The sequence below is a fragment of the Carassius auratus genome, chromosome 13 (genome assembly GCF_003368295.1).
Source record: "Carassius auratus strain Wakin chromosome 13, ASM336829v1, whole genome shotgun sequence".
Classification (NCBI taxonomy): domain Eukaryota; kingdom Metazoa; phylum Chordata; class Actinopteri; order Cypriniformes; family Cyprinidae; genus Carassius; species Carassius auratus.
Window position 1 is genome coordinate 25,752,368 of NC_039255.1, and position 10,136 is coordinate 25,762,503.

Below are 10,136 nucleotides of genomic sequence, written 5' to 3' on the forward strand. Positions count from 1 at the left end.
TCCGCAAGACGCAAGCAGTTCTGTTTATAAACTGCTAGAGCGTCAAAAGTTCCCTACTGCAGCTTTAATAGAACTGAAAAGGAACTTTGTTGAAGACCTGTTACAATTTGCGAGCTGATGGATGCAATTAATCATTTGAAAAATTCCAAATCACCAGGTACTGATGGCCTGACATCAGAATTTTACAAATAATTTTCAAAGGAATTGGCTCCCTTTCTTTTAGAGGTTTTTGGTTGAAAGTAAAAAAAAAAAAAAAACAGTGTCTTCCACCTACTTTAACACAAGGTTTAATTGTATTGCTTCCCAAACCAAATAAAGACAGACAGACAGTATATTGATAATTGGCGCCCTATTTGTTTATTGAATAATGATTATAAACTGCTGGCCCTAATTTTAGCTGGAAGACTGAAAAAAACTTCAGTAATCGATGAATCGCAATCAGGATTCATGAAAAATCGGCACATAACAAATAATATATGATTAGTTTTGGACATTTTGGATTATTCAGATCTGATTAATGATAATGGTTTTATATTATTTTTAGATTTTTGTAAAGCATTTGATTCTGTAGAACATCAGTTTATCCTTGATACGCTAAAGAAATTTGATTTTGAAAAAAAAAATTCTACAGCAATCGAAACCCTTTACAAAAATGGTAACTGTTCTATAAAGTTATTTAATGGTACTTCCCCAAAGGTATTAGGCAGGGGTGCCCAGTATCTCCATACCTCTTTTTGTTAGTAAGTCAGCTTCTTTCCTCTCATATTATATCAAGCCCAATGAGAGATATTACCATTATTGATAGAGAGATAAAAATTACACAATTAGCCGATGACACTACTGTTTTTATTCAAAATGAGAATCAGATATCTGTGGCAAATGATCTAATTGGCGAATTTTCAAGAGCATCTGGGGTATACTTAAATTTGGCTAAATGTGAGCTCATGGCCATAAAGGAATGTCTCAAAAATAACTATAATGGTATTCCCTTAAAGAATGAGGTTCAATATCTTGGAATAATGATAACCAAAGACCAGAAAAGAAGGTGCTTGCTGAATTTTAGTCCTATTATTGAAAAAAAAAAAAAAAGTTAAATCATTGGCTAATAAGAGACCTCTCCTTAAAGGGGTAGAGTTTTAATTACAAAGGCAGAGGGTATTTACATCTTGATAAAAAAAACTATGTAAAGAAATTGACAAAATATTGATTGATTTCATTTGGAAAAATAAAATACATTACATAAAGAAGACAGTTATTATGAATTCATATGAGGATGGTGGCTTAAATGTTTTGGCCTTTGCTACATTGAATAATACATGTAAGGTTAATTGGCTTAAACAAATTGTTAAAAATCCTAATTCCATTTGGTGTTTTATTTCCTCCCATATTCCATTTAAAATTGGGTGGTATTCATTTTTTTTCTTAGCTGTAATTATAATATTGATAAAATACCAGCAAAACTAGCTGAATTTCACCGTCAGGCCTTTTTATCATGGTCTTTGATCCACAAGCACAATTTTTCTCCTCATAGCTACTATATATGGAACAATAAGGATATGATATATAAACACAAATCGCTTTATTTGAAACACTGGTTTGATAATGGCATCATATTGATGGATCAGTCATTTAATTTGAATGGTTTTCTTTTTACTTAAAAAAAGAAAACCAATTTGTTTACTTTGTTTTTATTGTTCCAGTATAAGATTCCTGTTACACCAGGGGACTATGCCAAAGTTTTTGGGGCTATTTCTCCTGAAGTTTGCATGTTATTTAGACATCAGACAAGAATCAACATCCAACAGTGGTCTCTGCCTAATGTAATGAGTTCTTATATAGGTAACATCTGTTTTTCTTTTAAATCACACAACAGTTCCATAAGAGCTTTATTTCAACGAGATATTGTGTCTTTGCCTTACGTTAATTCATATTGGAATCGCCTGACAGTTTGGAAAAAGGTTTGGTTAATACCTAATAAATATTTGATTACAAACAAGGTTAAGGAAGTATAATTCAAAATTATACACAGGATTTACCCAGCCAAACATTATTTGGTAAAATTCAAATCTGGTATCGATATTAGTTGCTGTTTTTGTGTTAGTTGCCCTGAAACTGTGGTACATTTGTTTTGGCATTGCCCTTTTGTAAAACTATTTTGGCAAAATCTATGTGATTTTATTGTGCAGAATATTGATCATTTTGTTTTGTTATTATTTGGTATGTTGGAAGACAGCAAAGAAAACGTTTACATGATCAATCTTATTGTTTTACATGCAAAATTTCATATTCACAAATGTAAGTTCTCATGCAAAAAACCTTATTTCTTTTAGGAAGGAAATGGAGCATTATATTGATACTATACGATATTCATTGAAACAAAAAGAAATTAAAACAGTGAAAGTTTGTAAATGCTTTAATATTTTTATATAAATTAGTACGTGGATACAGCCCCCTAGTGTGAAATTGTTTATTTCATGTGTAATGTTTGTCTATATCTTGTATAATGTTTGTTTTATACATGTCATTTTGATCTTGTTAATTATTAAAAGTTTACATAAAAAAAAAACATTCCTTCTGCATTTTGTTTTCTTTAAACATTATTTGATTTAATTGTGAGTTGATTGTTGTGTGGTTTATATATATATTTTTTTATTGATTTGAGTTGTGTGGGGTAACGTTATATTAGTCATATATACATATTTTGTGTGATTTAAGGCTATTTTTTTGTTTGTTTATTTCTTATGTGTGGGTAACCTAAGGGTAGCCTATAGAATGTGTTTTCTTCTTGTGATATTGTTAGTTGTGTTTGCTTATTTCAGTCCAAACTAGTATTTTCGTGTGAGCGGACGTGGCACCTTGATTCGATGAGCCGAACTGATGTGGTGAACTTTTAAAATAGTTTTAGATTATTTGGAGCTCTGTTTAATGTTGTGGATATAATTGGTCTGTGTGTGTTTTGTTATTTTGTTTCTCTTCTCTCAGAATTGGGGCAGCTAGTTGCAGAAGATTAGCGTCTCTTCCGATTGCGGTGGTGGGTTCTTTCGCTCGAGTGCTGTGCTCACTGTGAGGTGTTGTGAGTGTGCACGTATGATTGCTGTATCATTTCTGCCAAGGCGCCCCATCCTGAAGTGAGCATTGGTGTCATTGTGTGTGTAGATTTTTCTTTGATTTATTGGTGTTATCGTGTTAATTAAACGAAATTAACTACCATTAATAAAAGTAGTTTTTGTTTTACACAACCCATGTCTGATACCTGACTCTGATATAACGAACCTCTGAGCCCTGCTCTCGTTTAAAGGGCATTTCCCCAGAAACAGGCGTAATCGGTGACTCTCCTAAATTTTAGTGTACCTCTAGTCTTAAGCTGCCACATGTGGGAAGAAGTTAGAAGAAGCATCAACACACTGGAATGTGGTGCTAGTGATGATGACAGGAATTCTGGGAACTCTCACCATGTCTGACAATGATAAAACTAAACAATGGATAAAAAAGACACTTTAAATTTTAAAGTAGGCTACTCAAAATCTGCAATTTTCGGAAATGTAAATAATACTCAGAAACTGGGCTTAGTGAAGCAGCGTGAGAAACATCTGGATCTGGTTAGTTTGTCATATGAACCATCTGTTATTTTTTGTGAGTTCTCATAAGCTGCTTTGGCATTCAAACCCTTTGTTTCTCTTACCAATCCTCAAGTTTCTTTCTTGCCAAATCATACACAATCTTTCAAAGTTAGCCAAGCAATGCCTTACAGCACTGACGTGTGCTTCATAGTTCTGCTCTGCTCTTTCTTTCTGTCAATGAAGTTGCCCATTGTTTCTGTTTTCCGAGCATTTGGCACAGATCTGACTTTTTTTTCCCAAACATCCTGTAGTGACCACCCCATATTCTTCCCTCCCTCTGTTTTCTTCTCATGTTTCTCTTTTCTGGGCTATTGCACAATTGTGTTGTTTTCATCTCGGTGGTTCTGTCACAGACACATGCAGGTATTTGACAAGCTTTCATACTGATCTTTTAGTTTTATAACTTGCTTGCTCTTGATCACAACATGCCCATGAATTACACAATTCTCTTAGTTACAGTTTGCTGAAATGTAGACTTCTTTTTGAATGAGTATGATGAATAGATTGGAATTGACTGGAAGACAGAAAAGGAAAAGGCTTTGAGATTGGATACAGTATACAGTCATGAGGTTTTTAAGGCTTTAGGCACAACAATACTTCAGTGCTTACACAGCATTGATGACAGAAAGATACAGTGTTCTAGCTGGTTCCTAATCGATTGCTAGTGTGTTGAATGTGATTGTTAGCATAAATAGCACTGGTAGGCAGGCGGTCAATAGACAGACTATTGCTATGGTGTTAAGTGGTTTGTGGGGCATACAGACAAGGAGTAGAGTATAGCACACTACGGCAGAAGAATAGTTTTGTCTGATTATTTTTATAAACATTTATAGAATGAAAAATAGACCTTTAACATTTTAGAACTCCATAGTTTTATAGGCACATTTTCAGCAATCTTGTGCTGTGAACAGAAAGCCTCTCGGCTTGTGTGTGCCGTGTATTTTCATGTGTGAGAGTGCGACTCACAGAATTCACAGAAACAGAGATATGAGCTGTGTGTCATTTGAAGCTTTTAGATCCCGTCTGTTCAATCTTCCACAGGAGAAGGTAAAACAGTTTCGGGCTTACCATTACTAATACCATTATTATTTAAAATTTGCCATTTGTCCATCATCTGGTCATGTTTTGAGATCGGCCTTTTTTTTCCTTGAATATAAACATTCCAGAAAACACTACGAAAGGCCAAACAAAGATCTTCTTGCAATTGCCATTCCTGTGATTTGTGCTGTAGAGATGGAGGATCAGCCAGCAGGAGGTGCATCAGAGGTGATCACCACCGTGACAGGGGGCAGTAAACCTTTGCACCGCTTCCTCAGAGGACAACCCAAGAGTATTGGAGTGAGACACAGAACTTCCTCATCGTCTTTCCATTCACAGAAACCACATTAAGCATAGATAACCCTGGCTTATCCATTGCAGTACTACACTCTTCTGTAATATGCACAGAGTTTAAAGCTGATGTGATGTAGTATAAACCAAGGCTAGATTTCTCACTTTTACTCCAGTCAATGTTTCTCAGAGGATGTTTAGTTTACATAGTCACTTTCTGCATAGGCATAAAGGCATAGGAAAAATTAGCATTTGAAAAAAGCATTTGTGTACGTTTGACTCAAAGCATTATAGAAATTAGAGAGACAGACCCGCTGACAATTTCCCCATGCAATAAAATAGCCAGCTTTCACTAGGTTTCTCTAGTCCATTTGAGTTTCCCTTCTGTTATTAAGAATACATAGGTAATTTTATTGATATTGCATATTGATTATTATTTTATGTTTGCCCATCTTTCATCCGTCTCGTGTAAGGTTGTGCTGGTGATAATGGGTATAGGTCTATTCATGTTTGGAATTCCTATAACTACGGAATCATATATACAAATCTTAGAAGAGCAGAAGAGCAGCACCCCATTCTGGATTGGGACCTTGGTATGATGATTTGTACATCTCTTCTGACTATATATGCATGTTTTGCTTTGAAAGGTCTTTAAGATATTTAATGACATCAAAGAAAACTTATAAGCCATTGATCTTCACCTCAGTACAAATAGCTTTATTTTTCTCGACAATAAAATCACTGAAAAAAAGAACGAGTGAAAAATGCATTGTATCAGTAACCAAATAATTTTCATTAAATTAACTGTAATAATTATAACACTGGTGATGTGAGTAACACTGCAAAACATTACACAGCAGTAAAAAGAAAAATGCAGGTAGAATTTATTCAAACTAATATTGCCTTGCTTGAGCTGCTAACACTGAATACTAGTAAACTGAATGGCTTTCCTAGTAAGTTCATTATCAGCACAGCACTTTCTATAGATAAATGGTTTTCGTTCCTGGTCCTTGGGACCTACAGCTCTTCACATTTTGTTTCTTTTATCTGACACACTCAACCCTTGTTTAGACTCCCAGTCCAATAAAAGCACTGAGCCCCATGAAGCTGTGGTTTACGGTGAATTCAGAACAGTTGTTAGGCACACCATCACTGGAAACCATGGCCTCACAGGGCTTAATAAAAACGGTTACCACAGAATATATATTGAAGGCAAAATATATGTTACTTTATTAAACTTAAATCATCAAATGTCACTTCCACTAGAACAATAGTCCCTGATAGTGACAGTAAAGGGCAACAGAATGGTCCTGTAACATGCCTCATCTGATCGATACTGCAGTTATTATTATTAATAAAAAAGGGGATAGGAAAAACCATTACAACTATGGAATCTTTGTGTTTGTGTGTGTGTGTGTGTGTGTGTGTGTGTGTGTGGTCCTGGTAGTCCCAGGACCATGTTATGGGGACCAAATGTCTTCATCAGGATAGTAATACCAGTACATTTGAACCTTTTGAGGACATTTTTTATCCCAAAGAATTATCTGTCACATTTTATTTTAAAGGGGTCATATGATGCAATTTCAAGTTTTCCTTCCTCTTCGGAGTGTTACAAGCTCTTGGTGCATGAAGAAGATCTGTAAAGTTGCAAAGACTAAAGTCTCAAATCCTAAGAAATATTCTTTATCAAAGTTAAGATTCATCCATGTCCCCTAAAATGGCTCATTCAAACACCCCCCCCCCCCCATTGGTTCCAGAACAGTTCAACCCAAATATGTGTGCAAGCTCATGAGCTCCGTGCATGAACAGTGTTCCCATTGACATTGACATTGTCTCTACACTGTGTTCATTACTTCATTACTTCCCCAGAGCAGGGGAAATCTGTTGAAGTTTACTTCACTTCTGAACATTCATTTACAGATTTGCACTGTGCAACGTCTTCTCCCATGGACAAGTGTGACATCATATACCTCTGTAAATGAGTACAATTTAAATTAATGTTTAACACATCGATGTGCGTTAAATGGAACATACTGGTGTACGTTCGCTTTGAACTGGAATCATGGAATATGCTGGGATGCACACTCCGTAGGGCACATACATTCAAATAGAACAAACATTGGAAGCAAAAAGAAAGATGAATATGCAGGGGGTCACGAGAACTGGAATTGGGAATTGCTGGCCTACAATGTGATATTTTAGTAACCAATTTCAGGAGGGGCACGTGCAGATAATCAACACGGCCAATTTACAATCAATAATAGCACCATCCATCCAGCCACCACAAAGGAGAAACACTATAAATAATCATAGCAGCCTTACCTTCGACCCATTCCGGGGCAGCACTCAGTGTTCAGGCCGATACCCCTCTCCCCGGGCAGCACACCAAATACAGTACACATACTGTACAATCAGAGCACACCTTGCTTTTCAGAGTGATGAGCTTTGTAAAAAACAAGTTTCAGAAGGCGGGCATAGAGGAAAAACAATAATATACCTTATGTGGAAAATAATTCGTTTTTTAACCTTAAACCGCATAAACACATTTCATTACACCAAACACACAAAATAATGTTCTTTTTAGCAACATCATATGACCCCTTTAAGGTCCGATTCTCACTATTAACAAATTTAACTATGACTTAATAGTTAATAAGGTAGTTGTTAAGTGTAGATATTGGAGAGTATTAAGGATGTAGAATATGGTCATTCAGAACATATGCTTTATAAGTATTAAATAAACAGCCCATATGTTAATAATAGGCAAGCTAATAAGCAGCTAGTTCATAGTGAGAACTGTTCCCTATGCTAAAGTGTTACTGAATTATCTTTCTAAAAATGCCTGTATTTTTGTGTGAGGGGTAGGTTTAGGGATAGGGTTAAGGTAAGAGAATAGAAAATACAGTTTGTTCGATTTAAGAACCATTACGTCTGTGAAATGTACCCATAAAACATGGAAACCCACCGTGTGTGTGTTATAATAAGTGTTTAATAGTAGTTGAATACTAAATGTCTTGCCTCTTTTGCAGTTCTTTATCTGTGGCCTTCTTTATATACTGTCTGAACGCAACCCCTCTAAAAAGATAGTAAGTGTCACTGTGAGATACTAATGCATAATTCTGAGAATAATTGTGTCTTAACTACAAAATGATGTCCATAGAATGTTTATTTGTGGGATATTATGCTTTTATGTTTGTGTCTTCTGGTTTGATTTCTCACAGATCACAGCCAGCCTTGCTCTGAATATCATCTCAATCATTGGAGTGCTGATTGCTTTGGTGGAATTCTATAAAGCAATTGATGAAATCAATTACATTGTCAAGTACTTCAATTTTGAGGGTCAAAAGTATGAGAATCAGAGCGGGGAGGAGGAACTTTATGCCAGACAACATTATGTGAGGGTTTTTATTATAGTTATAAAATGAAAATCATGGTAATGAGGAATATAAATTAAGATATGAGGGCGATAGAAGGGTGAATTTTCAACCAGTGAGAGTTTATGCATTTGCAGCTTTAATAGATTAAACATATATTCCTATACAAACAAAAACTCCAATTTGATTTTCACAGATGTTGGTCAGAAACATGGAGCTGGTGTTCTGCTGTCACAGCGTGATAGGAGGCGTTCTGCTTGTAACCATGTCGTTCTTCGTCAGGGCCGCGTTGAAATCCAGCAGGACTAAGGTAATCTCACGTCACACAGCCTTGCTCCAGTGAAACCACCAAAGCCTCTATGGCTGGGTTTTGTTGTTTTTTAGATTGGGTTATGCAAAGCAGGAGAAAATGATAATTATGGTAAATTCAAATAACAACAAAAATAATGATAATAAAAAACACTATTGTGTATTTAATAAACAAACATTTATTTTATTTATATAAAATATATGACTCTAGAATCACAGCAAACATTGGTTACAGTATAAGTAATTGTATCCTTTGTTTCTCATATGCTGTAGTTGTGCTCATATTCTCTCTCTCCTTGGTTTTTATAAATAAGCCAACACAATCATTTCAACTCAAATCAATATTTAATCTCCAACTGATTTATTTTTAGTAAGTAGTCATGTAAAAAGTAAATACTGTATCCTGATAACACTGTTGGTTTTATTCTGCAATAACAACCAGCTGACTGTACATTTTCCTCATTTGTAATGGTGAAGGAGGAATGTTTATGGCTGATTTCCTCATCTCTGCAGGCGTTTGTTGTAATGCGGAGCCTGCCGTCAGCAGAGTGAACGGACTGAAATCATCTGTCTTAATGAAGAGGAGCTGGCATCTGTGAGAGCGCATTAGAAAATGTCACTAATAACTAACTGTGATCTTTAGAGTTGCTTATACACAGTGTATTACATGGTAAAAAAAAATGAGTAGTAGTTTTCTGTGTTATTAATAACAATGTTTTCAACTGAGACCTACAATGAAAATAGCATTCATAGTGTAGGGACATTTATTATTTGGGTTCCACAGTATATTACTATATTAAGTGTCTCTAATACCTGTGTACTTACATAGTTACTAAATGTCTACGGAGTATGTAACCACAGTGTAAGTACACATTGTTATACTGTCTCTACAGATGTAATATTTCTGTAACACACATGTAACAACCCTCAGGATAGTTTGTCTAAGTATAAATGTGTAACAGGACAGACAGTGACTACACCTATTTTTGTATTTTTTATTCTTTTACTTCACAAAGTACTCATTTAACAGGAATTATATAACTATATCGTGTAACAGCATGTATAAGTAATTGGAATCATTTGAAGGGTGAAGATGGGTAGGTTTAGGGGTTGAAATGGGATCCAGAGGGTGAAGATGGGTAGGTTTAGGGATACGTAATGTAGGAGGAGTTGGATCTCGAGGTGGAGTTGGTGCATAACTGTAATACTAGTTTTTTACACTGTAAAAAATAATTAGTTGTTGTTGTTGTTTTTTTTTTTTTTTTTTTTTTTTTTTGTTATCTTGACGACATACTTGTTGAAACAACTTCCCATTAGAGTGAAATTAGTCCAGGTAACAAATTTGTGTTGACTTGACTATTATTTTCTAGTCCAGTCAACCTAAATTATGTGTCAACTGGGATTCTTTTATTTTTTACTTGGATCAATAATCATATTAAAATGTTACTACACTGCCTTAAATGTTTTAATAAAGATGACAAAACACTTTTTATTTAAATGTAAC

The 10,136-nt window shown here is 35.1% G+C and overlaps 1 protein-coding gene across 4 annotated transcripts; it reads left to right on the forward strand.

Moving 5' to 3' along the window:
- Positions 1–3,920: 3,920 nt before the first annotated feature.
- On the forward strand, positions 3,921–9,821 carry LOC113113119 (membrane-spanning 4-domains subfamily A member 15-like). 4 transcript variants are annotated; one of them, XM_026279299.1, is made up of 8 exons: positions 3,921–3,983; positions 4,787–4,958; positions 5,423–5,542; positions 7,979–8,035; positions 8,171–8,344; positions 8,520–8,633; positions 9,146–9,733; positions 9,776–9,821. In XM_026279299.1, the coding sequence occupies exons 2-7, from the start codon at positions 4,854–4,856 to the stop codon at positions 9,182–9,184; spliced, it is 609 nt and encodes a 202-aa protein (XP_026135084.1). In that variant the 5' UTR covers positions 3,921–3,983; positions 4,787–4,853; the 3' UTR covers positions 9,185–9,733; positions 9,776–9,821. The 4 variants fall into 4 exon arrangements, with proteins under 4 accessions (XP_026135084.1, XP_026135083.1, XP_026135086.1 ...); XM_026279298.1 differs by having other exon boundaries at positions 3,935–3,983; positions 4,854–4,958; XM_026279300.1 differs by lacking the exon at positions 3,921–3,983 and adding an exon at positions 4,039–4,667.
- Positions 9,822–10,136: the final 315 nt, after the last annotated feature.

Bases quoted from the DNA above. Each gene is read 5' to 3' on its own strand.
- LOC113113119 (XM_026279298.1), top strand. The intron at 8,036-8,170 runs GTAAGTGTCACT...GATTTCTCACAG, and splicing joins GCAACCCCTCTAAAAAGATA to ATCACAGCCAGCCTTGCTCT. The intron at 8,345-8,519 runs GTGAGGGTTTTT...TGATTTTCACAG, and splicing joins TTTATGCCAGACAACATTAT to ATGTTGGTCAGAAACATGGA.